The 26,979-nt window shown below is 51.5% G+C and overlaps 3 protein-coding genes across 15 annotated transcripts; 1 reads left to right on the top strand and 2 right to left on the bottom strand.

Moving 5' to 3' along the window:
- Positions 1 to 3,860: 3,860 nt before the first annotated feature.
- Positions 3,861 to 14,472, bottom strand: LOC121594510. 10 transcript variants are annotated; one of them, XM_041917831.1, is made up of 11 exons: positions 14,390 to 14,472; positions 11,078 to 11,893; positions 10,213 to 10,997; positions 9,902 to 10,145; positions 9,697 to 9,821; positions 9,416 to 9,627; positions 9,084 to 9,343; positions 8,486 to 9,000; positions 6,046 to 6,153; positions 5,681 to 5,977; positions 3,861 to 5,607 (listed from the first exon to the last, which is right to left on the bottom strand). In XM_041917831.1, the coding sequence occupies exons 2-11, from the start codon at positions 11,517 to 11,519 to the stop codon at positions 4,393 to 4,395; spliced, it is 4,203 nt and encodes a 1,400-aa protein (XP_041773765.1). In that variant the 5' UTR covers positions 11,520 to 11,893; positions 14,390 to 14,472; the 3' UTR covers positions 3,861 to 4,392. The 10 variants fall into 10 exon arrangements, with proteins under 10 accessions (XP_041773765.1, XP_041773756.1, XP_041773755.1 ...); XM_041917822.1 differs by lacking the exon at positions 14,390 to 14,472 and adding an exon at positions 13,508 to 13,929; XM_041917821.1 differs by lacking the exon at positions 14,390 to 14,472 and adding an exon at positions 13,573 to 13,929.
- A 6-nt stretch (positions 14,473 to 14,478) lies between these two features.
- On the top strand, positions 14,479 to 17,427 carry LOC121594515 (rhodanese domain-containing protein CG4456). 4 transcript variants are annotated; one of them, XM_041917844.1, is made up of 4 exons: positions 14,479 to 14,677; positions 16,069 to 16,254; positions 16,862 to 17,021; positions 17,268 to 17,427. In XM_041917844.1, exons 1-4 carry the CDS (start codon positions 14,479 to 14,481, stop codon positions 17,320 to 17,322), a joined length of 600 nt encoding a protein of 199 aa, XP_041773778.1. In that variant the 3' UTR covers positions 17,323 to 17,427. The 4 variants fall into 4 exon arrangements, with proteins under 4 accessions (XP_041773778.1, XP_041773777.1, XP_041773780.1 ...); XM_041917843.1 differs by lacking the exon at positions 16,862 to 17,021 and adding an exon at positions 16,423 to 16,588; XM_041917846.1 differs by lacking the exon at positions 17,268 to 17,427 and adding an exon at positions 16,423 to 16,588 and having other exon boundaries at positions 16,862 to 16,992.
- Positions 17,428 to 20,164: 2,737 nt separating this feature from the next.
- On the bottom strand, positions 20,165 to 26,756 carry LOC121594508 (DNA polymerase theta). The gene is made up of 4 exons (XM_041917817.1): positions 25,412 to 26,756; positions 24,107 to 25,345; positions 21,961 to 24,047; positions 20,165 to 21,901 (listed from the first exon to the last, which is right to left on the bottom strand). The coding sequence occupies exons 1-4, from the start codon at positions 26,675 to 26,677 to the stop codon at positions 20,500 to 20,502; spliced, it is 5,994 nt and encodes a 1,997-aa protein (XP_041773751.1). The 5' UTR covers positions 26,678 to 26,756; the 3' UTR covers positions 20,165 to 20,499.
- Positions 26,757 to 26,979: the final 223 nt, after the last annotated feature.

Genomic DNA, 26,979 nt, shown 5'->3' with positions numbered 1-26,979 from the left:
GTAGACCCAGCCTGGGCCCCCAACCACCGTTGCCATCGTACCCTTCCGACCATCCCCCCCCCCACCCCCTCCACCGTACAAAACGCGGGTGTGAGCGAGACAGCCCCCCGACTAAGCGAGACAACATAAAACCCGGTGAGAAGTAGGCCATGACGCGCTCTCGAAGCGCGTTTGGGGTGGAATATTGGAAAAAAACGTGTACACGAAAACAAACCCCCCTCAAACACACACACACACACACGTATCGTGACCAACGGATCGCAAAACGCCGGAACCGGCTTTCATGGGGACGGTGGAGCATTAAGGGTTGGTGTTGCTGTGTGTGTGTTCGTTTAACATACTTGCATCTCGCGATTTGCGGCATTGTTTCATGCTCCCCGGCGCGGTTGGACGTTCTCGCACACACTAACAGATTGCTGCCGCACGGGTGCGTAAGTACAGTGCTGCTCGCATACACCGCTGTGGTGCTACTACTGTGTATGTGTCTGTGTGCGGTGGGGGGAGCAAAGTAGTAGTTCACGTTCAAACCGTTTCTTAACTGACCTCAATTTCGTTCCCTTGGTGCGGCGGGCGCTTGTACGTGCGAGAGAGCGAGTTGGCGATAGAGAGCGAGAGAGAGAGAGAGAGAGAGAGAGTGAGACAGAGAGAGAGATAAAGACAGGCAGTCACCAAACCGGTGTGTAATGTAGCCAAGCCGCAAAGTCCCAAGAAGTCAGTAAAGAATCGGGCCGAGGTTTTGGGGTCGGCGAAAGCCAAAAAGGAGAATAATGTAGAGCCGCTGCTGTTGCTACTGCTGCCGCCGGGGGAGCTGTGTCGATTTACAGGTGACGACGGATCGAAGGAAGGCAACACTTTGGACGCGTCTCGAGAAGAATAACGGGCGTGAGAGAAATTAGTCTAAACAGCAGCACAAATCATCCGCGGATTGAGGCTATCTCTCGAGACGCCCGGTTGGATGGCAATAAACTATTTATGACACACACTCTAAACAGGTTACCTTCCCCCCCCCCCGCCCCCAGATGTTAACTCATTTATTGGGATCCCCCCCCCCCCCCCCCCGGCCATCCCAACCGCCCCCAAGGTCAGCGGAAGACGGCCCACTGTCATCGCGTCTTAAAACGCCGACTCAGGTGTCCCAGCGCATTTCGTCGTGCAAGAACTGACCTCAATAAATGCGTGTTCTACCACTATGTATGTACATTCCCTTTTTTTCCACCGGCGCACCAACATGGACTGGTTTTTCTGGTCGGAATTAGGAAGGAATGCTGGGCAGAAGAAAAAAAAAGAGCTGGATAGCTGGATATTTAATCCCAGACACAGACACAGGTCCAGGAATGCTCGGCAGGATCATCCGTACAAAGCAAAGCAAAACAACACCGGTACGGTGGAGTGAAAGAGATAGAGCGAAACAATTAAAGCACACACCAGCATCTAACAACCCCTTTAAAAACTCGTAATCAAAGTTCACCGGCTTCCGTCACCGTTCGCATTAAAGGATTTGACAATAGGGAACGAAAGCTTTGGTTGCTATTGTATTGATGTTACTGTAAACCTTGACGACGGGCCGCTGCCCAGCAGCGAGAGAAGAAAGAGTGTGTATTGCGCGCTTGGGAAAAGAGAAAGCCGCGGTGCGCGATGCGAGCAGCAGCAGAACGAGAAGGGACCGAAATTCATTTCTAGGTCAATTACGTCGAGCGCGCCAAACAAGAAGGATAAGCGTGATTTGAAAACGAAAATGTAACCCACCCACCGCGCTACACCTTCCGCCACCACTCCACACACACACACTTCCACACTGAACGAAAAAAAAGAGCGAGAGAGAAGAAAAACATTCGACGAAACACGCACGCACATGAAGGTTAGGCGGCGCGTCATCATCATCATCATCATCGTCAACGTCATTGTATCGTTTGTGGTTGTTGTTGTTGTTGATTATTGCCTGTGTGTGCCTTCGAAGCGTCACTTTGCCTCGCACACTTTAATTTTGAGTTGGATTTTTCTTTGACGTAATGTTAAATTTGCATCGCATCGTTAAATAAAGCAAAACAATGACAGGTGACTGGGGCGGTTTTCGGACAAAAGACGATCAACATGTTTATTTATTCAATTTTCTGACTTATTCACCCTTCACCACCTACTCCATCGCTTTCTTCCGGTAATAATTTCTTATGTTGTAATGCGGACTTCAGACGACGATAACCCACCAACCCCCGGCGTGTGAAGAAGGTGTCGGGAATTGGGCCAAAGAGTAATTTAGGCCAAACGAAAGCTTCTTTCAAACTTTGGTGGTGGGGGGTGAGTGCCACCATTTTACCAATTTTACCTACTTTTTCCAATTCTTTGTGAAGCTGCCCTGTGTGTGCCGAGAATGAATGTCATTTGCATGTTTAAAAGGTGGACGTTTCTCTCTTTCTCTCTCTCTCTCTCTCTGTCTCTCTCTCTTTTTCTCTTTCTCTCTCTCTCTCTCTCTCTCTCTCTCTTGGCTTCTTTCGAGCACAAAGATTAAACCTGACGTAACTATGCAAATCATGTAAAAAGCATGCATCACGGTGGCCATGATCTAACAGGAAAACGATTCAAGGTCTGGAAAGGTTTGCAAACGGATGGCGTAACGATGAAGTGTCTCTAAACGGTGAAGTGAACGGGCCGATTCGAAACTCACTTAGAGGTAGGTGTCGGGTAGTAATTAGGGGACTGGGTGTTGGAGAGCTCGGCACGATGCTACAAGACTGCTTTTTGAAGATATCCCGGCCTATATTCTACTTGGAAAATGGATTGATAGACTGCTCGCTCAAGGTGGAATACATCATGAAGATAAGGCCCTTCATCAGGATCTTGGGACCATGGCTCTCCGTCTTGTTCTTGGTCGCGCTGAGATACTCATCTTTCTGGGATCAAATGCTAAATCTCATCGCACTTACGCAAAGACTGGTGGAACACAAGAGTAGTTCCATCATCGGCTCCGATAGTCCTGGATTGATGTTGGTAGTGCATGGCATTCAATGTGCACTTGAAGTCTTCTAGACTTAGATGTAGACAGGAATTCATGAAGCCTGAAAGAAATACGATTCTGCTGAAATATGCATCTTTCGATTTCGCTGTTAATGTAGCTGTCCGACTTAAGATACTACACCACTTCCCAGGCGATCGCCATATCAATAGCACACTCAAAGTCTCTAACAATACTTGCTGCTTCATGTTTCAGTTGGCTGTTGCCTGGTCGAAGGTATCAAAGTCATCTGCGACACTATGCTCGCTACCATTATGGTTGCTACTGGTAACATCTCCACTCAACTGCACTTACGCACTGCAAGGGACGGATGTCTGCGCATTACAATGCGCACCACTAACCTTCCAAGCATTCCTCAGTTCCAGACTCCAATGCAAGGGTGAAGGTTTCTTGTCGCCATCTTGTCATTAAAGCTTTTCCCAACCTCATACAGGAAAAAAAAAGAAAAGTTTTGCATCACCCCTAGCGCGGTTTAGTTTCGTAACTTGCACGACGCATAAAATCTCTTCAGCCGCTCTTCAGCCGCGCGCGCTCTTGCTTGCGAGCGAAGAAGGAGAAAAACTAAGCGAAAGGGGAACAGCAGTTCGAACTGTGGCGAGTTGGAGGTGGAAAAAGAGCGGAGAGTGGGGGAGGAAACTTCACGCAGGCAAGCAAACCGGAACAAGAAACGGGAAAGTTGTTTAACCACTTCTCATCTCGCCCGCGGACCGCGCGCGTGCATTGCGCATCGGAGACGTTTCACTTTGAGACGCCAAGCCAGCACAACATCTACCCCTTCCCCTAACCATCCCTAACTCCAGGGCGGATGGCGGTTGCTCTTTGCCACCCTGCCCTGTCCGCCGTGCTCCAAAATCGCGAACCGGTGTGGGGTGAAGATCGCGAAAGTTACCGTTAGTGAAGAAGAATGGACTAGATACGAATCGCTCAGTTGCGCTCGTTTAGGAGGTCACCTCACTGAGCCAGCGAGGCGTTTGTGTAATCGACGATCGCGATCGATCGTGCGGTGTCTGAAAGTGAACACAACTATATGAGAGTGAGGCCCCATCGCCACACCCCCTTTTTTAAGAACATATTCGGTCTTTTAGGACGGAGAATCTTGGAAACCCTTTTATTTACTGTACGTTTCTATAAGTTCACTCTTTCCTTGCTTCGTATGCTAAAAAATACCAAAATTTGGAGCCACAAAGGGGGGTTTAATACACAGAAAGGTTCACCAGGGATGGAGGGCAGGAAGGGCAGGGAATCAAACACTCGCAGCGCACTAAGGCATCCCACTTCCCCTTCGCTAGACTACTTACAAACTAGTATTGGCACGTGTGATGTGTTACGTCTCTGACTCATCCTTCGTTTGCACATCAACTCCAGCAACGCCAGCAACAGGCTTAAAACTGAATACGATACTTGTTCTCTGTTCGGGCCAAACTGCTGCCCCGTCGCTGCTGCTGCTGCTGCTGCTGGCTACCGGCGGACGATCCGGCGGCCACCATCTTGTCCAGCATCGATGGTTTCGGCGGCAGGGAAGCCGTCGACGACTGGCCGATCGCGGACGTTGCCGACGAGTTGGCGGCCGCATGCAGAATACTGGAGCTGGGTAGTGAGGACGACGTTTTGGGATGCTGCTGCAGCGTTCTTACCGGCGAGCCGGCGTGAACCGACCCAGGGAACTTGGCGAAGAACCCTTGGTGAAAGTGCTGAGCACTGCTTTGGGCCGGTATGCTGTGGTAGCTCGATTTGTTCGACTCGACCGAGGTCGATGGTTGATGGTGGTGGTGTTGCTGCTGCTGCTGCTGTAGAAAGCGTGGTGGCGTGCGGGAAGTCATCTGATGCGACTGCTGATTGTATCCCGAACCGGCGGGATGTGGCTGAGGTTGCGGGCTGGACCGCGTTTGACCCAAGTTCGAGTGATTCGACCCGGACGAGGCGGAATTCAGCGAATCTCGCGAGCCACCACCTTTGGGCATGCCATGACTGCCACCAACGTTCGGCTTACGGCCGGTGTTGGGCAACAGGGAACGCTTCAGTGTGCCCGAGCTGTCGCCGGAGCTTTTCCGCGACTGGGACGACGACTGGGACGAGCTGTTGTTGTGATGATGGCCAACGGACGTACCGGCCGATGGGTCCTCCAGCCGTTGGTAGTTTTTCGTGGAAGGATAATCACTCCCCGCCGGGCCGGACGTCCCCGTGCCCGATTTGGACGAACCGAAGCCAAACTTGGATGGGGCCACTCCGCCCGCCTGCATCCCTCCGCCACCGACCGTCGTCATCGAGCCGTACGTTTTGTGCTTCAACGTGCCACCCTGATAGTCCTTGGTGAGCTGAAGCGTGTCCTTCATCTCCACGTAGCCTCCACCCTTGGCGGGTGAAAATTCCCGCCCCGAGCGTTTCAAGCTACCGCCGCTCTGGCTAGCCCCCGACGAGGACGCTGGTGAGGGCGGTGTTGCGGCACGCGTTTTCTTCACACTATCGCTACCACCGTCGCTCAGTCGACCGTACTCGATTTTGCGCGGCGGTTTCAAGCTCCTCGGTGGCCTGGGCAGGGCGCTCGGCGGGAGAGAGGAACCGCGTTGCTGTGAAACGCCGGACAACATCTTCGAAACCTAGAACGATCAGTTTGAAGAGGGTTAAACGGTTGGCACAATGGGGAAAGGGACCTTCCAACACAAACGCTACCTTATTGCCGGTGCTGGACACTCCCGAACCACCGCTCGATGCGTCACCGTTACCGCCCGTCCCGCCAATGTTGCTGATGTCGGTCATGTTTTGTCCCACCGTCTGGGACACGTGCGCCAAGTTGCCCAGTGTGCCGCTGGACGAGCTGCTGCCGCCCCGGAGCTTCTGCGAGCAACGACCCTGCTTCTCTAGCAGCACCATATCGTCTGCCTTCTGGCCGCCGGCGCCACCGTTGCTCAGCTGATCGCGATCGGGCGGTTGTTCCGATCGCCGGTCCGAACCAATGTGAGCCAAATTCTGAAAAAAATGATGGAAAAAAGCATTAAATCGTCGAGCGAGCCGCGGACTATATACTACAGCATTACCTGTAGAAACGTTTCACTGTTGTTCGTCGACAGTACGGACACTTCGTCGGCCAGCAGCGATTGGATCGGTTTCTTGGTCGTTAGGCTGGGGAAGCAGCAGAGTCCTCGCTGGAAAGGGGAAGAATGGATACACCGGAACCAAGGTTATGACTCATCGTGGGGTCAGCGACATTAAAATGCATCAACAGATAGGTTTCTCTTTTTAAAAAATAACGATAAATGAATAAACTTACTTACCTGTGTGGTTTTGAAGAACAATTGGGAAGCAGGAAAAGATCCGCGAAAACACACAAAACCAACCGCGGAGCACACGCATCCAGCAAGCAGTGGGTGGCATCGCTTGTAACTTCCAGTGAATGTCATCAAACGGGTTGGGAAATGGCCGAACGGAACACTTCTCAAAAAACGGGGGGAAAGCACAGCGGAAAAGCGGCAACAAAAACACTTACCCAAACACAACACACATCGAACGGCAGCCCGTAACAGTCAAACATAATGCCAAGAGGGCACAGCAAAGAGTGAAAAGCCAACGACAAATTGGACAAATTGGAAAACACTAAAACAAATGGAACACACTTGCGGAAGAAAGCATTCAAAAACAAACAAACAAAATCACACAAACACACACGAAAACGCGTTTAAAGGCTTTTCCCTTCTTTTTAAATGCATCTATTTTGGACTTTATTTCGTCTGTTTTGCCTCCATTTCCTAGCGCTTCCTAATCGTTCACGCGAGAGCCTACTGTACATGACGATGTTGATGATAGTTGATGATGGCAACACTACAATCTAGGACCTTGTACCTAGGGGATGGATAAAAATTCCACATCCCTTACCTATCGAGAAGCGGGGTTATGTATGTTAGGCTGCCCTTTCGCTCATACTGTAGAACGCTTTGCTAAATCCATTCTAAAAGCTCTTTTCACTGTTCCACTGTGCGCCCATTTGTAGTAGGCCTACTGCGCTCCTCCGGCTAATCCTTACTATAGGCGACGAACTCTTCCCTATCGCTCTCCCGCTCTCGTTCTCTCTCTCTCTCTCTCTCTCTCTCATTTGCGCTTACTTATTATAGCTAGTGTCATGCAGTCATGCGGTTCTCGGCGGAAGAAAACCCAGCAACCCAAGGGAAGGGAAAGGGGGGCTAAAAACCAATAAAATAAAACATACACACACACTCACACACACACATAGCCCCCCAATCTCCCCCAAAAAGGCATACTTACGACGGGTTGCTCGCTTGATCCGTGAGATGGAGAGCGCATTATACAAAATAAATTAGTTACACCGCTTACATGCTAAGGAGAATATGATAGTAAAAGGTATAGAAGGGACACGCGGTGCCCATCATTCCAGCGAGCTCGCCCTATCCCCCTCCCCACTTCCACTTCCGGAAGAAAATATCGATATATTATGTGTAAAAACAAGCATACTAATCACAACTGGGAGCGAGCGCGCGCGCGCCCGAGCACAGCTTCTAACCCCTCCCGGTGCCATATATCGGTCAACGATTGGCCACAGAGTGTGCAAATATAGTGTGTGTGCGTGTGCGTGTGCAACAACCGGAAGTTAATCTTTTCCAGAAATAAATACAAACTATAACAGTTACACACACACACGCCAACTACTAAAGGACCTTGTGCGCACACGAACTCACGCACAAAGGGCCAACTGTCGTTGGAAGTTGTGCCGTAGCCATGGGCGAGTGCGCGATGCAGGATGCAGCTTTTTCTTCTTCTTCTTTTTGTTCTATCTTTGGTGTTTTGGCGGCATGCAGGCGGAATGATATTATCGCGGGGATCGTGAGGGATGCGAAAGGTAGCAAGTGGAGAAAGGGACAGGACATGCGTTACGAGGGCGGCCCCTCAGTAGAACGTTTCCGGCTCGGAGGACGACGAATCGGTCGCCGAGGTGGAGACGTTTTTGCAGGATGCGGCCAGCTTCTTGCCATGGTTGCTGCTGCTGCCTGCCACCGTCGCGCTGCCGGTAGTGTTGGTGCCCACGGACGCGGTTGCAGCCGCACCGTGCGATTTCTTCGTTGCGATCGCGGGCGTGGACGTCGTTTTGGCCATGCTGTGATGGGCATGCTTCTTCGTCGAGGCGGCGATCGATGGGGCGGCCACCTTGCTGCGAAGCTGTTTGCCACCGGCGCCCCCGACGCACGACGAGGAGGAGGTAGTGGAGGAAGCAATGGTGGTGGTGCTGGTGGCAGTGTTGCGTGTGCCACTCGGCTTGGATAGGTTAGTAGGGGCCGCATGCAGCAGGGTACTACCGTTGCCGTTCGCGTCCACGCTCGAGCCGGCCGATGAGGTTTCGCTGGCCGTGCCCAGGCCGGACGAGCCGGCCCGTCCGCCGCTAGCCGAGACCGCCTTCAGCTTGGCCGCCAGCGCGCGGGCCTGCTGGTTCAGCTGCCGCTGCTTCTCCACCAGCGACAGTTCACTCACCTTGCTGAGCAGCTGCTCGTCGAGCTGCTTCAGTTGATCGTCGATCGATTTGCGCTGCGCGTCGTAGCTTTTGCTGTCGTAGATCGTGTGCTCGCTGCCGGCGCCAAAGTTGGCCGTGCTGCTGTAGTTCGAGGTGGTGCTGCTGCTGCCCGGGGACGAGTACGCACCGACCGGACCGCCCGGACCGCCTCCTGCCCCGCTCCCGCCGCCCACACCGGCCCCGGTGGGCAGATTGAGGGAGCTCTGGGCGAAGGAGGAAGCATTGCTGACGGTGGTCGGGCCGTAGGTGGACGCGTAGCTGGACACGACGGCCGCCGTCGCCGCCGGACCGTACGGGCCCACGACGACGGACGATGGGTCGAGCAGGGAGGCGCCGGCCCCGGTCGCCACATCGTATGCGCCGCTCGACACGTCCACGTACGACGCCTGCGAGTTGTACGCTCCCAGTGGATTCAGTGCGAAGCTATCCGACGATAGGTTGTACGATCCGTAGGAGTTTGTCGAGCCGCCGTAAACTGCAAGACGAAAGACAGCCACATATTAGCAAACAATTCCAAGGATGGTCGGCCACTAGCAACGGAAATGGGAAAATACACACTTTTCTGTCCCTGGTACGCACGAATCATTGCGTCCTTTTCAGCGAGCCGGTTCTCGACCAGCTTCAGCCGGGTCTGCAGTTCCGTGACCTTCCGGTTGGCCGCGTGCGCCTCGTCGAGGTAGCGTATCTTTTCCTGCTTCGCCTCGGCCAGAATGCGCTCCGTTTCCTGCGAGTTGCGCTCCATCGCCAGCTTGGCCACGTTGCGCACGTTCGATTCTTCCAAATTGCGCTGCTCCAGCTGGGCACATTCTGATTCCAACCTGAGGGGAGTAAGCAGTGGCATTAGTTTATTGGAATGAGTGACCATTGGACTGGCTTTGCTGCGATCGTACCGTAGTATTTGCGCATCCTTCTCGCGCAGCTGCCACTTGAGGTTGTCCGTTTCGCTGTTGGTGCTACTGCCGCTCCGGTTCGCCATATCGTTATCGTAGTCGATGCGCAGCTTCCGTTCCGCCTGCTCGCGTCGTTCGCTCGCATTCTGCAGCGATTGTAGTGCGTGCTGCAGTTGCGCACAGCGCTCCACGTACACCTGCTTCTGTCGGCACTGAAATTTCGTCGAAAAAAGGCACCATTTTAGCCATCACAGTCTTAAAAACTCCTTACAAACACTAACCTCCTCCTCGAGACGCTTCAGGGCGGTATCGAGCACGTTAATGTGGATACGCTGCTCTTCCAGCGTCGCGTTCTGGGCCTGCAGCTCGATGCACTGCCGTCGATTGGCGTCGATTAGCGATTTGTCTGTAAACAAGCATCGGATGGGAAGATCGTTCAGTTAATATGCTCTCTTTTGCTTCCCCCGAATCGATAAAGCTACTCACTTTGATTCACTAGCTGTGAGATAAGCACGTCCTGCTGCGTTCGGCCGAGCTGATGATCGGACGACGCGTGCAGCTGGCTCTGGTACACCTCCACCTGGTCCCGGAACGCTCGATTCAGCTCCTGCAGTCGGCGGCAGTCCTGCTGCAGCCGTGTGCGGGCCGCTCGCTCCAAACGCTCCCGCCGATCGCACGACTGCACCAGCTCCTCGTGCACTCGGTAGATGTTTGCTATTTCCTGTTCCAACTGTAGAGCCAAAGCAGTACATTAGACATCAATATTTGGACGCCATAATGCGCATCAGGATAAATACCTTTTGGCTTTTGGCAACCTTCAGATAGCAATTGTTCAGCTGCTGCTTCAGCACCTGGTTCTCCTTGACCAGCGCTTCCACCTCCTCCGGATCGATGTCGTACATGCGGGTCAGGTCGGGTTGGCTTTTGCTTTTCAGCTTCGCCGCACTGTTCCCGCTCCCTCCGCCGGTGGCCGCTTCGCTGCCCCGCCGTGCCTTGCTGCCCCCCGTCCCGTGGGACGACATTTTCTGCTCGCCAACATCGCTCCCACCACCGTTCGATACGGCCGATCCACCGCTGCTCGACTGCTGCCGGCTGTTGCGGGCGGTCGTTGCCCGCGACAGCTTCACCTCCTTCGCCAGATGCTTCAGCACGTGGCTCTTGTTGATGTACTCTTCGTTGATTTCCGAAATGTCCTGCATGGGCGGAGCGGCCGGGGCGGCCTCACCGTACGAGCGGGGCCGCTCCTTCTTCATGTACGGCGGTGGACTGCCCGCATACTCCCGCCCGGACGATGCGACCGAGCTGTAGATGTCGTCGTGGATGATCAGCGTGTTGTACGACGACTGGGACACATCCATCGAGGAGCGGTTGGAGTTTGGCTCCTTGAGCGAGTTGCGATTCGAGCCCGCCATCGAGCTGCGGTTCGAGGGACCGTCCGGGGCGGAACCGATGTTCGCGTACATACCGCCACCGCCGCCCCGCGTTTCGGACATGCTTCGGCTGCTGCTGCCCCCGGTCGGTGTGGCGTACCGTGTCGAATCCGAGGAAGTGTTGGAGGAAAACTTATCACCAATGAATCGTCCTGTGAAAAGCGAAATGGAAATAGGAGAATGTTTCCATGAGCCAACTATCCAAAATGTTGCTCTCTTTACCAATTCTTACCTTGGATCTCATTCACCGGTGTCACATTTCCCTGCAGATTCTCCTCGCCCTGCGGTTCCACACGCGCATGGCTGAGCACGTACCGTTCCTCCCGCGACAGGTTCTCGTTCGAGGTCGAAACGTCCGTATCCGACCCGGAAAGGCTGCCGTTCGGTGAGCCGGGATACTTGGGCAAACCACCACCACCGCCGCCGCCGGAACCACCACCGGTCGGTGGCGTTTGGGGGCACGGGGGTGGCGGCAGCATTGAGGCACCGGACGACGTCACCAGCATCGGGGGTCGCATGAACGGAAGCGACGGCACTTGGGGCTGCTGCTGCTGCTGCTGCTGTTGTGCCGCGTTGTTGGAGGACGCTTTCCCGCCGCCGGTTCCGTTCGATTGCTGAGGTCCTGCCCCGTTCGAAGCGTACTGCGAGTAACGCGTCGCTCCTCCATGTGACATGATTGGTTGGAGGAAAGGGTTTTCGCGCCTGGCTCCTGGTTTTTACACTACCACTATTACACTCGCCTTTGTATTGCTGCGATATTCACACACGCTGATCATTCAAATTGCACGGGATGGCAACGTTTCTTAATTGCGCGATTTGATTTAGTGTTCTCTTTCCCTCGTTCTGATTCGTTTGGCAGAGCCTTTAGCGATTAGCACTCACAACGATAGTATCGTTTCATTTCCCAAATCAATCGAGATTCTCTCTTCACTGGGTCAGGGTCTGGGACACACGATATTGACAAAAAACTTTTCGATTCTCGATCGCACAACTCTGCTTAGGTCGTGTATAAATTATGCTGCTTTAGGTTCACACATACGGTTCCATCCTGTTGCGTAAAAAGAAGAAAAAACGTGTTAAAAGGAAGAACTTTGTATCGAAACTTAACAGTAATAGGACACTAAACCGCAAAAAAAGTCCCTTTTTGTGTGCGCATAAAACTTTGCACAAAGCCGTTGCACTGCGTACGTTAACTACCAGCGGACAAAACCAATAGAAAACGATAAATATTAATTCTTCTTCAGAGACTAGTGTGACGCACCTTCCCTGGTGTGAGGAAGAATGCGCCCGACTGGAATGTCGTTAATCCGGCTAAAATCGTCTTAGCCCCCAACTAAGCCTACTGCGCTGCCTATTCCAAAACAAAGCACAACGCACAACTGCGTCCACACTGGCGTGTTCAGGATCGGTAGTCACATACACACACATACATCTGAACGATCGAGGTAACGCACGGGAAAGAATGTTGAATGTGTGTTCCTTCCCATTCGCGGTAGAAGAAAAATGGAAGAAGATGCGAAAGGGTTATAATAATGACACATACGGAATGGAATGTGCAGCCACATCGCGCACATCCCCACGTGCGTGCGTCTCCCGCGCGCGCTCTTTAACTTGAGCACTCGAAACACCGATATCTGGCCGCCGATGATGACGGTGATGATGATGATGATGATGGCGATAATGATGGTTGTGTGTTTGGGGAGCATATCTCGCTTCCCTCCACACATTCCTTGCAAAATCGCGTGTGCAAATGCTCTCCACTCCGCGACGATGGTGATGGTGGTGGTAGTAGTGCCGCCGTCGAGTGTTTGATTTTTACAACACCACTGTACTGGTACGGCAGCAAAACGAGGTGAATTGTACCACCGATGGAATGCGGGACGAAAGGAATGTCTGTCCCTCATCAACCAGGGACACACGCACACACCTTCACGTGTGTAGCACCACACAGCACACTGTGTACGAGATTTGTGGCGAGATGCTTACACACACGATCAAGTCGCCGTTGCTCGTTCGCTTCCTATGCTTCCTCTTCTTCTTTGTCTGTCAAACTAATCCAATTTGATGTTTACATGTTTTGCGCAGGTGATTAGATTATCCGCAAACGGGTAATGATGATTTCCCATGGCTTCCCACTGCTGCCTTTCGGTCGGCCAACCAGCCGTCTCCGCTGCCCGCTGCTGTGTGCGCTGTATGTGTGTGTGTGTTTGTATTGGTGTGAACTTTAAATGCCGTCGGACGGAGCGAGACAGCTGCGCCCGACACACGCAGCGAGTAAGAAGAAGAGCCTGCTATGAATGGAATGTGCCTTTGCGCCCCTCCCTCACTGTTCCGTGTGCCTTCTACGTCTCGTCTACCACAACACTACACCACCGCTACCACCCGTTCGTTCGCTCCTTCCTTCAGGGAGCACCCTTGCCTGATTTTCGCACACACCATTTTCCAGCAAACACAGTTTTCCAACCCCGATCACGATCACGACCTTTTGCCTCCCACTTTGTCCGCTTCCCTCTGCACACTGCTGTTGCGCACGCTGCTGCTGCTGCTGCGGCCAGATTATTACGCACAATCGCAAAATGATCGCGCGCGCGAGAAAGCCCCCCTTCGATCGCGCAAAAGGGCAGCCACAGACAGACACTTTTACCACCGTGCGGATACGTACGCGAACAGTGGATTCCCTATTTCGACGCTGTTGACCATCGCTTGGCACTGGTTTGCGACACTTACGTTCGTTGCGTAGCACTAAAACGATTCGATTTTCACTCCGGCATCGACAAACGACGAACTCTGCGCCGCCGATCTGAAAAGAATTGCTAGTTCTTGCATTCTCCGCCGGTGGCGCCACGGTGCACGCAAGTTGCGCGAGGTCTAATCTTTTTTTTTCGCGTTCCGCTGTTTTGAAAACGCATCGGTTCGTTACAATGAATGAAAATGGAAGGAAACGTGCAAAACGGATCGGTATGGTAGGTGGAAAGCGTTTGGGACTATATTTTATATTGATTAGCATCAAAATAAGTGGCAAAAACGTGCACGAAAAGAAACAAACAAACACAAAACGCCGAAGCTATTTTTAACGAAAGATGCGTTTTTGCGTAAATTTGACCATTTTCGCTCCATTTGAACCCCACTGTTTCGTTGTACGCGGAAAGGAAACAACGAGGAAGAAGAACAAAAACAAGCAAATGCGAATTGGTGTCGGAGTGGCCAGATTTTTGTTGCCGGTTTTCGGTAGGAGCTTCAATTTGAATTGTATTATCGGTAGTTTTAGGGTGATCATCTGTGAACGGATCGGTAGGCATATCAAAAATCGGTAGAAATACAGATAAATCGGTAGTTCTGGTCACTCTGTTTGGTGTAGCCTTTCCACCGGGAAGCAGTTTGAACTTTGACAGCTAGCTGGCAGCAGGGGGCAGCGGCTAAAAGCCAAACATTCCGAAAGTAGCAACAAGTGTACGGAAAATCTCCACCGCAAATTGCCCTGCCAGCTGATAGTTTTCTAATTACGTAAGTAAACCGACTGTCTGATAACTGAACGCATACATACCCGCTCACACGGAGCTTTAATCGGTCAAATTCTGTACTTTGAAATCGCGCCATCTCTTCCCACCCTTCCAAAAGACCGGCGGTGACAAAATGTTGCCCGGAACAAGTGCAGCACGGTGCGTCGGTTCACACATTCGCCGATTTTCTCAAAGCGGTCAATGGCCGCGGGTAATGGTCGCTCGCACATGCCCGAAAATTAGTTGTTCGGTGCCAAACAAAGTGATCGACATCCGGCAAAACGCACTGTTCCGTATGGCAAGTGTAAACATTCGCGGCTTCGCCACTACCGGTAAGAAAGGTTTCGTACATAAAAAGAGAGAAAAAAGCAAAAAAAAAGCATGATAAGCGCACTGTATTATCAGCGTCCATTTGTCTGTCAATCATGAGCGAAACGCGCACGGATGTTGATCATACACTCCTTTGCATGAGATCACCATTTTCCGTACGATCGACATGATGAATCGCGGCTTGCCTGTTTTCGCTTGTGGCATGTTGTGTTTCGCCGCATTCCATCCGACCGATGGAACCGGTTTTTATTTTGCGTCTCGCAGCGACTCTGTCTCTGAGGTTGCTGCCGGACAAAAGCTTCATTTCCATTTGAAACACGCTCACGAAAGCATCTTTCTCGCTGATGGCGCCCATTGTTTGGTTGTTTTCTCGCTGCACCGTGGTGTTGCTGCTGGTGGCGGTGACTGCGGCAGCCCCGAACGACTGTGGAGGGAATCGGTTTGCACCGGCCTGCATAGAACCGCAGCTGGTGGCCACCACTGCGGACGTTGACGACCTGCCAAACCATCCGGAGAAGCTGCTGATCGATGTACGCGAACCGTCCGAGCTGGCCGCGACCGGTCAGATACCGACCAGCATCAACATTCCGCGTAAGTTTTACGAGCCCCCTTCTCGCCTCACTCGCCGTTGGTGGAATTGTTTGCTTTAATGGGGGTTTTATTTCGGTAGTAAAAACCGTGCGCACTGAGCTCAGCCTCAGCCCGGAGGAATTCGAGAAGAAGTATGGTCGGAAGAAACCAGCTACGAATGATCCGATCATCTTCAGCTGTCGCTCGGGCGTTCGAGCAGGACAGGCATCTTTCGAGGCCGACCAGTTGGGCTTCAAGAAGTAAGATATGGCGGATTTAATTACCATTTCGCTGACGTTTCTCGAAACTGTGTTGTTATTCCTAATTATTTCACTTCCCCTTTCGTTCTAGCGTGAAGAACTACGTCGGATCATGGTTGGAATACGCAGCAAAGCATGACTTGCCAGTTTAAGCTGTAGCATTTCTGTCTCGTTTTTTTGGTGTGTAAAGAGAATACATGTTGCCAAGGCAACGATTGCAATGGGATCCAAAACATTCGCGTTCCTATCTTCGACAATACGGCGAGCGAGGTTTAGTCGTGTGACCAAAGTGCCAACGGGAACATCTCTTTGTAGTGTGTAATAAAGTTATCCCCCCTTTGCATACGATAAGTTCAAGCGTGAGGTTAATTATCGCTTCCAAAATATCACATCCAACGGTTGTTCGTTCGTTGGCAGCCATATCTGTGGCAGCCAAATTAAAATTATCCTTATCTTGTCGACTCCGATAAGACGCTTTTATCTACCAACAACCCATCCAAAATATACCCAACTTACCAACTTGCGTCTGGGAACGTTCTATCGTTCATATTCGTTCGTTTCAGTGCAAAGCCTACAAGCCAACAGGACGGCCAACAACAACGCTTGCTACAGTGCTAACACGATGTCGATCGCTACATACGAGGAGGTGCTGGACCTGCCCAACCACCCGGAGAAACTGCTGATCGATGTCCGCAATCCGGATGAGCTGGCCGACACGGGCAAAATTCCTACCAGCATTAATATTCCCCGTAAGTCTATGTACCCTTTAAGACGCAGTGAAACGTTCTTTCTCAATTATTCAACACTGTTGCTGTCCCCGTGAGCCCCATTGCTTTCCTCCTTATTGCACACCAACACTAACGATAACGTTTCTTCAATCGTGGCAATCTTGGATCACGCTCACATTCGCTCCACAGTGGATAAGGTAAAGCAGGCGTTCGGGCCGGAAACGAGCGACGAAGCGTTTGCGCAACAGTATGGAGTGCCGAAGCCAGGGCTGGATCACTATCTGATCCTTTCCTGCCGCACCGGTCGGCGTAGTCAGATGGCACTTGAAGCGATTGCCGAGCTTGGTTATCGAAAGTAAGCACCGCAGTAAATATTGTTTCTCGCCGTCGATTTCCAACTCATTCCCAATAGTGGTATAATACTAATAAGACTTCCACAATCACCGAATCGGCCCACTAATTTCTCCCAAACTGTAAAAAGGGGCTTGCTTTTGCGATGCGATGCGATCGGGTGCACATTTCGCAACATTTTCTTTGCCTGCTTAACCCCTTTCCGCGCCTTCATACCATCATGCTTAGTAAGTGCATCGTGTTTGTTTGTTTTTTTCTCCAAACTTTCCCATTCCAGTGCCCCAGCTCGAGGAAGGATTGAAGCTGGACGATGAAGCGTTCAAAGCAAAGTTCGGACGCGACAAGCCGAGCACCAGCACGGAAGTGATTTTCCACTGCAAGATGGGTGGACGGGCGCAAAAGGCGACGGATCTGGCTAGCAGTCTCGGGTTCACCAAGTAGGTAGTTTGGTGCAAATGATCCGGAGAGTAGTGTAGAACGGGCCTAAATTACGCGATCGCATCGTCCGCGCTTTGAAATTCATCCTTCCTATTGGTGATGGAGGGGGGGGGGGATGGTTGGTTGGTGGTGTCTTTAAAATTCATCTCTTTCTTCCATTATTATGTGTTCAATTAAGACTTTTATTTTTTTTGAACCTTCAATAGGCTAACCGGGTTTGTTTTGTTACTTCTTTTTTGTTCTAGCGCCCGCAACTACAAGGGATCCTGGACGGAGTGGGCCGAAAAGCAGGGAAAGTGAGACGGGGAAGAAGTGGATTTTAGACTCTACTTTCAAGCAGTCTGTTAGCTGGAACATTCCCAGTTTACGGTGGACAGTGGAATAAACTACACACGTTCAGCCTAACACCGTCCTATGACTTTGTTACTTTGCTAAAGATGACCCTATTAATTAACTCTGTCGCTTAACGTTTTCACTTTCCATTTGCTGAAGTTTCTTGATAACTGCTTAAGGCAAAACAGTACGATAGGTTTCTTTCGTCTTTAACATTCATCAATCCTTAAACGCAATGGCATTGTGTGATTAGTAGAACATTCTAATCCGAATCTGACCGTTTATTTCGTTCCATTTCTTTATCGCGTCAGTTCACTGTGCTGTTGGTGTTTGGCCGTCAGTTGATAAACGGCTTCACGAACTATTTCTGTTCCTTTCGTTCTGCTTCCTCGCTGATCATGATTAGCTACGGGTACTGCCTCTTGAATAGCTTTCTTTGTCGAGACTAATGTCAACTGCTTTCCAACTGTGTGTTTTTTTTAATGCTGATTCACAGCAATATGGTATGTTTACGGAATGCACAATCCGTACACATATGGATAAATTGTAACCATCCCTAGTGCGATATGGTACACATGCTTATATAAACGATTCATGTTTACTTTATATTGATCGGTTGGTTGTGATTTGGCACATTTTAGATACATTCTGCTCAGTACGCAATGCAATGAATTGGGGCTGGAAATATTGACTTTCTGCTTAGGAATAGATTTGGATCGATTGTATCATTTCATTAGTCAATATATACATTGTAATTCGAATGCTGTGGGCAAATTTGAACTTTGTAATCACAAATGACATAAATTGCACATCAGCGACCGAGGCTACCACAATGACAATGTGGTAGTGTCGGATGCACCGTAAATAAAATGCTAATATAAAGACAAGCGTCTCTTGTACGGCAAAAAAAAACAATCTAATATATTATTTCCTGAATTAAAAGTTAGTTAGCAGGCCAACTTTATCCTTAGTGATCAGGAAAGTAAGGATCGCGAGCGAGCGCGAGCCCTTTCTTCATCTTCATATGATACATTTCATAGAACTATTTCACAATTTTATGTTTTCTTTATCAAATTGGCTGTACACGAACTCTTTACGGAATTCTACGATCATTTATACAAAAAATAGGATTTATATACAAAATAGGCTCATTCGGTCAGCGAAGTTTAATAACCACTGGCCCTGCTGACACAAATCGCAGCTCAAGTGCAACCTCGACATGCCTTTATCTCTCTCTCTCTCTCTCTCTCTCTCTCTCTCTCTCTCTCTCTCTCTCTCTCTCTCTCTCTCTCTCTCTTTCCAACATATTATCGCTATCTGTCGATCCTTTGGTCAGTGACCCGTACCACAGAACGGTGGAGTCCGGATTGGACCGTGCTAAGTGTGTTTGAGGCGGACAAACAGACAACACTAACAACATTACAAGCGTTTCCCCAAATTTCTTTCAAAAGGACGGCTAGTACACTACGAAAACAAAGATTTTCTAATTAGCAGAACACATTTTGCCACGTAATTGGCCAATTTTTATTTTGCAGCATCAATTTACTTTCTGACACTCTTGATGGCGCCTGTAACGGCAGCTTGACGTTGACCATCCGATGCCCCTTTAGGCAGGGAGCTGACCGCAGCCTTGATAGCCTGTCCTGTCGCGGTTTGCTTGTCCATGGTTGTTGCTTCGGTGGTGCTTCTAAGCTGTAGCGTTTGAATAATGTGTGTGGAATCAGCGTCGGTTTCAGCTGCTTTCTGACACGGTTGTGATGCTGAGGTGGGACGTGCGGCTGGCTTTTATACTAAACGGGCTTTGATCCCGGCACTGGCAAATACATTGTAGTATATATCGCACACACCAATACAATACAAGCCACCCAAAGTGTTTACAAATGAGCAACTATCGTTCCCTCCGACTAAGACTGGAGCGACTGTGCGTTCCAGCTCCGAACGGAAGTTGGTATTGCTTGCAGCGCAGTTTGAGAGTAGTCGTGATAATAATCATGGTGGTGGGTGGTGGTGTGCGATACACTTGACTGCATGTTTATGGTAACAGAGCTAGCTAGATTCAAATTGTTGCTATGGCGTAACGGCATCACCGTTGACTCATCTTTGTTATAGCGGAATTTGGGGCAAGTGTGCCACCTTAAGCATTTCAAGGTATAACTCACTAAAACGTGTTTTTCAAAAGCTGATTTAAATCTCATAACCATTTTACATCTATTTCCTCACTTATAAATGAGTTTCGCTAGAAAAATGTGCAAACAAAACAGTTTTTGAAGCGTTTTAAAAAGGGTCTAAAAGGACGTTGTTTTTTGGGCTATGGGGCAAGAGTGCCAGTTGTATGGGGCAAGACGGCCACCTGGTTAAAATAACCGTATTTTTTAGATAATTGGAAATTATTACGTTTGTACTATTAGTGTATGTATTCCTACATGTCTTGAGTCACCAATGAACCCCTTTTCATTACAAACTGTATCGCAATATGGGTTGTTGCTGGTCTTTTTTTCCGGAGTAGAATCCGCTCGTAAAAGCGCACCATACCGCTAAACGCTACAACAATGTTTACATTTTTGACAGCTCGCGCCTATGAAAGATGGTGGCACACTTGCCCCAAATAGAGATGGCTCTTTTGCCCCAAAAGTTGTAACTTTTTTGAAATTGATTTTTCAGTGACAAAAAGAAAGTTTTTTTCAATTAACTCCACAAAAAATTTCACGTTTTCTCAGCTATACGATGTTGTAAATATTTTCTCGATTGATTGTTCGCATGATTTTTGAGAGCTTATTTGATTGGATTAAAAAATTATAATATTCTGCTCAATTTTGAAACTCAATATGAATCAGTTCAAAACAATGGGAAATATCGATTGGTCTATATGAAATTTGGCTCAGTATACCTAGTCATTCGAAAGCAACCAACTGTATACACAATTGATCATTAAACTAAAGTTTTTAAGGAAAAATGCTTGGTGGCACTTTTGCCCCGTATGGCACACTTGCCCCAAATTCCGCTACTTTGAAAGGGCTGGATGGTGAACAATGGAGCTGGATGGAGCCTGGTTTTAATTTTATCGATTAGCTATTAAACGGTCACTTTAAAAAAAGGCTACATTCTAATGAAATTACACTATTACCTATTTATCTATCTATCTACCTATATCTTCACTTCCTGCATCGTGCCCCAGCTGGGGCCTGCTTTCAACTTTACCCTTAACGGCACGCTCAGCTTGGCACAGTTCTCCATGCTTGATTTGAGTATTTTGGCAATCTTGTGCAGCTGGCTGCGGGGCACCTCGTAGATCAGCTCGTCGTGCATGTGCAGCACGAACCGTATCCGCTCCAGCTCCAGCACGTTGCGATATTTGCGCAAATTGCGCCTCATGCGCACGATCGCGTTCTTCAGGATGTCGGCGGCCGAACCCTGGATCGTGGTGCACACTGCCTGCCGCTCTGCCTCGGACCGTTCGCGCGCATTCTCGCTCGTGATGGCTGGCAGGTGGCGTCGACGCCCGGTAAGCGTCTCGATGTAGCCGAGCTGGCGGGTTAACCGCACGACCCGCTCGATGTACCGGCGGATCTCGGGATAGGTGGCGTGAAACTGCTCCATCAGCGTTCGTGCCGCATCTTCGTCCAGCTGCAGTTCGGCCGCCATCGCGCGTACGCCCATGCCGTAGATTACGCCGTACACGATCGCTTTCGTGCGGTTGCGCAGCTCGTCACTCACGTCCGACTCCCGCTCGTAGTGGTTCCAGCGTGCCGCCAGCGCACGGAACACGTCGCTGCGTGCTTCGGTGCGCCCCGGTGCTTCATTGCCACCGCCCCCCAGGGCTGCCATTAGCTGCGGGTCCTGCGACAGGTGTGTCAGAATGGATAGTTCTAGCTGGCAAAAGTCGGCCGAAAGTAACACCGTCCCGCCGTCCGGATCGGAGCACGCGAACGTGCTGCGACAGCTGAACAGTGGCGGTGGCGCATCACCTCTTCCTCCTCCTCCCTCCGTCAGCCTGGCTGGGACGGTAAAGTCTTTCACTACGGTTTGCAGGTTGGGCTCGTGCATCGTAATGCGTCCGGTGGAGGTGAAACAGAAGCTGCGCGCATGCACCCGGTTCGAACCGGGGCGAATGATCCGATACAGGGGTTCGATGGTGCGGGTAAGGTTGCTCTCTATCTTGCGATAGGCGATAACGAGTGCCGCCAGTGGGCTTTCCAACCGTTCCAGCACCTGACGCACCGTGCGGCACTGCTTCCGATCGTTTCCCCCGGCCAATCGCAGCGCTTTCGCAACGGCTCGTGACGAACCAAAGTCAAGCCGTTGGTTGCCGTTGAGTTTGCGTGCCTCTTCCGCGATACGATCGCGGCACGCCTTTAGCTGCGCGATCAGTGCGCCGAGCCGTTCGCGATCGACCGGGAAGCCAATCACTTCGGCGCCGGCCAGCGCGAGCTGGACGGGCATCTCACGGGAGGTGAAGCAGATGGACAGTGAGTCACCGTTGGCAGTGGCAAGACGCTGACTTACGCATGCCATCAACTCGCTCACGAGCAGACATTCAACGGCGGTTCTGTGGAGAAACAAGCGGAGATTTAAAATACACCCGTTGCAGTGGTTGAACCGACTTACCGCTGCTTGGCATCGAATGGGCTGTGATGGTTCAACCCGTGGCCGGTCCACTTGGGCGTTACCCAGCGCTGTCCGGTCCATCTCAGCTCCGCTTGCTTCAGTGTGGGACAGTGCCGCTCGATCATTGCATCCAGTGTGAGCGTTTCCGCATCGGTTTGCAGCAACCAGCAGGCTACCCGAGGATCCTGGAACGTTGCTACCAGCACCTCGTCACCTTCCGCGACCGGTATCAGCCCAGATCGGTAAACGATCTTCAACTGATCCTTTACATCAAGCATCGTAATCGTCAGCTGTTCCCTGCCGAACAGTGTGCGTACAAAGCGAACCTTTTCCGCGCGATCGATGGCGGTGGCTTCCTCCTGCAGATCGATATAGTACACGGTGGACGTGGTGTCGTCTTGCAGTTTGATGGCCATGCCAGCGAGATAAAGATTATCGTCAAAGGTAAAGGACCGTGAAGCGTTGTGGTTAGTCCTCCTCGTTTCGACTGCTCGTAAATGACTCCCAATGGTCGCTTTCTTGACGGAGGTTTCCTCTTGCTCTACCCCGAAAGCGATCGTAATGGCAGTTTTATCGGTAACGAGCTGGCGCAACTGTTCGAACGTCGTTAAATCCTTGCAAGCGTCGATAATTGTAATTCGTGAACTGTTGCTATCGTCGTCATGCATGTCCGTTCGCTTCCTGTCTTCCTGTCCATTTCTGTCCGCCATCAGCAGGGAATTGTGAAAGTGTGCTGCTGCACTGTTGGATGATTCCCCATTCGACAGCAAAAGGCTGGAGGAGGGTTGTTCTTCCGCGATCACCACCGCCACAGACCGTTTACTTTCATCTTGCGCTGTTTGCTCGTCTTTCGCTTCAGAGGAGCTCTCATTCGGCTTCGTTTCTGTCGCTTGCGACCAGATCGGATTGGCCAGCCCATGCTCCAACTGTAAAAAGGTGCGCGCTTCCTGAATGAGCAGCCGGGCCGCTTCTTCCACGGTTACGCCCGCCCGGCCAGTGAGGTAAAGATTACGCAGCCGTTTTCGTCGTTCCGCGTCGTACTCGTTCTCATTCTCACGCACACGCTCCGCCTCGAAGCTGGTCCGGTGGTGAAGGATAGTTTCCACTGCTAGCCGGTCCGAGTTGGCCAGCTGTATCAGCCCGGTAATGCCACCGTCGTGCAGCAACCGAGCGCGCTGCCCGTTCAGCGAGGGAATGCGCATTAGGTCGAGCAGTTCGTGCGCAACGCCGAAGAATAATCGTTCGCGAAACTGGGCTACTAGCAGCTGCAAAAGCGTCCAGTTGAGCGACGCACAGAACGACGTCACAATGCCCGCGAACGTGGACGACACCTGCTGCAGGCTCTGCAGCAATCCACGGCAACATTTGAACCGACGGGCCACGGTACACAATGGCACCTCGTTCACTAGGTCGAGCAGTGCGAGCGCGGTGTAGAAGCGCTTGTGTATCTGCAGCGTGCGATAGTCCAGATTGGCGGCACCACGCATCGCCCGCACCATGAACGATTCCTTCACGCCGACCAGCTCGCCGACGCGTTTCGAAGCGCTCGGCAGCTTTTCCCACAGGTCGAGAAAATCCATCCAATCGATCTGCTGCCACTGGTAGGCGACGGAGTAGGGCGTCACCAGGTAGATGGCGTGCAGTTCCGACTCCAGCACGAAGCACTGGCGGGCACGCTGCAGCTCGCTGAACAGGAGGAACCCATCTTTCGGCGGAAGCGACGCAGATAGACACGCTTGACCGAGCCGTGTCGCACTGAGGACGGTACGTTTGGTCGACTTTGGAGTGGCGGTGGTGGAGCCGTCTTCCTCCACAATGTCCTGCTGCAAGCAGCGAATGAATTCATACTCAAGCAGGAAGGATATGCACGATACGATCGGATCGGTTTCCTCATTTTCGTCCTCCTTTTCGCCGGTGGGCAATTTCTTCGAGCTGGAAGCCTTCGGACGCAGCAGTTGATCGTTCACTTCAAATCGATAATCCCGCTCGCAACTGTACAGCGTTGCGTTTACGAATGTTTCCAGCTCTTGTGTTGTGGTCGCACTGCCGGATGCAATAATTTCCAGTATCGCCCGTTTCAGATGAGCCTAAAACGAGACGAGCGATGCAGTTTCAAAAACATCCAAATAATTCACCTTTTACTTACGTAGTTTTCGCTGTCCAAGCACGATCGTACCGGTGGCAACTCAGCCCCAATCAGCTCCCGGCCAATCTTTTCCTCTGCCGGCGTGCAGATCAGTATCGATTCTCCAAGCGTGTCCCGCCCCGTACGTCCAGCACGGCCAATCATCTGTTTGTACGTCAGCGAGCTCATCGGTTTGCCGCCAAACTTGGGCGTCCGAACGATCACCCGTCTGGCGGGCAGATTTACCCCACTGCTCAGTGTGCTGGTGGCCACAATGATTCGCAGCGCACCGTCCCGAAACGAACCCTCGATGATGTCGCGCTCGTCCGTCGTCAGACCGGCATGGTGGAAGGCGACCCCGTACCGTACCGTCTTCTCCAGCACGCTATCCAACCCGGCCGGACAGTTGCGCAGCTGGAGCAGTACCTCCTCCTGGCGCTCTCCGTCCAGCTGCTCGCGCAACCGTCGCCGCAGCTCGTCGTGTGGATGGTTTTCCTTGCGCAGTGTGTGCAGCGTGCTGGCCAGCGAGATCGCCAACTGTTCGCACCAATCCTTCGAGGGACAGAACACGATCACCGCACACCCGTCCAGGATCGTCTCGAGGCAGAGCAGCGCCACGTGGTCCGCATCCTTCGGCACGGTGTATCCGTGCAGGGTGCCCTTTAAATAGCGGATCGCTTCCCCACTCGCACTGTAGATCGTGTTACCGACCTTCAGCATTTCGACCAGCGCGATCGGTCGAAAGTCGGTGTGGTAAAGGTCCGCCTCAAGCCATCGGGCAAGCAGATCGATGTTCGGCAGGGTGGCCGACATGCACACGATCTGTATCCGATGCTCGCAGCGAGCCGCCACAAAGCGGATCTTGGTGAGCAGCAGCTCCAGGATGTAACCACGTCCGGGGTCCGATATGAGATGTGCCTCATCGACCACCACGAGACCGAGCGTGGTTAGGGCGCTTTGTTCTAGCAGACGGTTTACAATGGAATTTGCCTTCTCGATTGTGCATACCGCGAGATCGACCGATTCGAACCCTCCCGGTGGATGATATCCACCGTAGAAACCTTCCACACGCATCCCGCCCGGCTCGAGGAGATCTTTCAGGTAGAGCATCTTTTCCCGTGCCACGGCCACGAATGGCAGGATCAGCATGGCTTTTAGCTTCCGCTCGGTGACGGTTTTCGCGAGCAGAAACTCACTCACAAGCGTTTTGCCGGCGGAGGTAGGGGCACTGTAGATGAGATTCTTTCCTTCCAGCAGTACCTACAAGATGGGAAACGGTGCGTTAAAAAGGAAGATGCATGCAAACGTCAAGGAGTTCGATGATACCTCTTTTCGTGACAAACATTCCACCTGCCAGGGGAACAGCTGAACGATGCCCTTCTTGGCGTACTCGCTCGTAACCGTGCTCGGCAAACCCCAGTTGGCAAGCAAACGTAGATCTTTCGTCTCGTCCAGGCTCATGCTGGTAGGTGGCGGTCTTTTCGCAGTCTCTGGTTTTGTGGATTGGTTCAATAGGCTGGCAGAAAACAAGCCACTGCTCTCCCCATCCCTCCCCACCACTGTGTCCGCTAACGAAGCATCCACCGGCATACGCAGCACTGAGTTGGCCATCTCCGACTCGATAAAATCGTCCATTTCCGTATGCTTGGAGCGTCGCTCACTGACATCGTGTGATTGTGTCTGTGCCAAAGCTATGCTCGCTGATGCTAGTGGCTGGGAAAAGGTTACATTCTCTATATCGAGGGCCACATCCTCGTCGGCGGAATCGACACGCAGCGACTCCACAAAGTCACTTGCTTCCAGCAGCTCATCCATTGCCGGTTCGGCCCTGATGGCACGATCGAACAGCGTTTCGCTAAAGATCTCCAGCTCACTCTCGGTCATCTTCGCCTCCGCTTCCGGATACTGAACCGTTTGCTCTTCCTTGTCCAGCGTAAAATCGCTGTGATCAAAAAGTGTATGAAAGCTGCCCTCTCCTTGCTTCTCCTTCGGCATGGTTTGTCCCGCCGCAATCGACTGGCTTCGTAAGGCATCTAAAGAAAAAGCACTGTTCTGAAACAGCCCATCAAACTCATCGCTCTGACGAATCGAGGGTTGCTTTTCCGGCGAAGGTCCTTCGACCGACGGTGCTGCGCTCTCCCGCACCCGTTGTGTGCGCTTCAAAGTATCTCTTCGGATGGATAGACTTGCGTCAAACTGAATATTACTGCTAAACAGCTCAGATAAATTGTCTTTCCGTAAAAGCGAAGGACTCGTAGCATCCTTCGTCGTGTGATCGCTGCTGTTTGACTTTTGCTCTTGACCCGCCGTACGAGCGGTACGATTTTTAGTTTTGCGCCCTCGCGACTGCGTCGATACCATCTGCAGCCTTTCCCGCACACTCCGTTGGCGGGACAGATCGGCAGGAGCTTTGCCATTGGTGGGAGACTCTTCAATTGCCTCTTCGGTGCTACTCGGTGCGTGCTGGAACTCTTTGCTCCGTTGCTGTGATCTTGTGGTTCGACCGTTGGTTAGTGGCGTTACCGGTTTAGCGTGCTGGCGTTCCAGTGCGTCGAACGTTTTATCTCCCAGCTGTAACGACTGGGAAAACATGGTTGTTTGCGTTCACCTAGATGAAAATTATCACGGTACAAAAGTAAAAATGCACCACCCAGCTGTTGGGAACAGAGGTTTCGGTTGTTGCGGGATTTTGAAAACAAACTTTGACAGCCGAGCGGTTTGTTTACATCGCGATGGCGCCAAAGTGGTTTCGAGAAGGTGTGGCCATTGCTCGTTTTCTCCTGAGTAACACATTATTTTAATATTTTCCATCGAAAAAGAAAGGATTATTTGCTACAGGCATAGCTGCATGTAACATTTTATATTTGTTCACGATAATTATATGAAAAATAACT

This window comes from Anopheles merus, chromosome 2L (genome assembly GCF_017562075.2).
Source record: "Anopheles merus strain MAF chromosome 2L, AmerM5.1, whole genome shotgun sequence".
NCBI classification, from domain to species: Eukaryota; Metazoa; Arthropoda; class Insecta; order Diptera; family Culicidae; genus Anopheles; species Anopheles merus.
Note: the sequence above shows the minus strand (reverse complement) of the source record. Positions and strands in the feature narration are given on the sequence as shown.

Excerpts from the sequence above, each read along its gene's own strand:
- LOC121594510 (XM_041917831.1), bottom strand. The coding sequence starts at position 11,519 with ATGTCACATGGAGGAGCGACGCGTTACTCGCAGTACGCTTCGAACGGG. Across the intron at positions 9,822-9,901 it reads CTCACAGCTAGTGAATCAAA|ACAAATCGCTAATCGACGCC; the intron begins GTGAGTAGCTTT and ends GCTTGTTTACAG. Across the intron at positions 5,608-5,680 it reads TGTCCAGCACCGGCAATAAG|GTTTCGAAGATGTTGTCCGG; the intron begins GTAGCGTTTGTG and ends TGATCGTTCTAG.
- LOC121594515 (XM_041917843.1), top strand. The coding sequence starts at position 14,479 with ATGTTGCCCGGAACAAGTGCAGCACGGTGCGTCGGTTCACACATTCGC. Across the intron at positions 16,255-16,422 it reads TACCAGCATTAATATTCCCC|TGGATAAGGTAAAGCAGGCG; the intron begins GTAAGTCTATGT and ends TTCGCTCCACAG. Across the intron at positions 16,589-17,267 it reads GCCGAGCTTGGTTATCGAAA|CGCCCGCAACTACAAGGGAT; the intron begins GTAAGCACCGCA and ends TTTTTGTTCTAG.
- LOC121594508 (XM_041917817.1), bottom strand. The coding sequence starts at position 26,677 with ATGTTTTCCCAGTCGTTACAGCTGGGAGATAAAACGTTCGACGCACTG. Across the intron at positions 25,346-25,411 it reads AATGTTTGTCACGAAAAGAG|GTACTGCTGGAAGGAAAGAA; the intron begins GTATCATCGAAC and ends CCCATCTTGTAG. Across the intron at positions 24,048-24,106 it reads GCTTGGACAGCGAAAACTAC|GCTCATCTGAAACGGGCGAT; the intron begins GTAAGTAAAAGG and ends GTCTCGTTTTAG.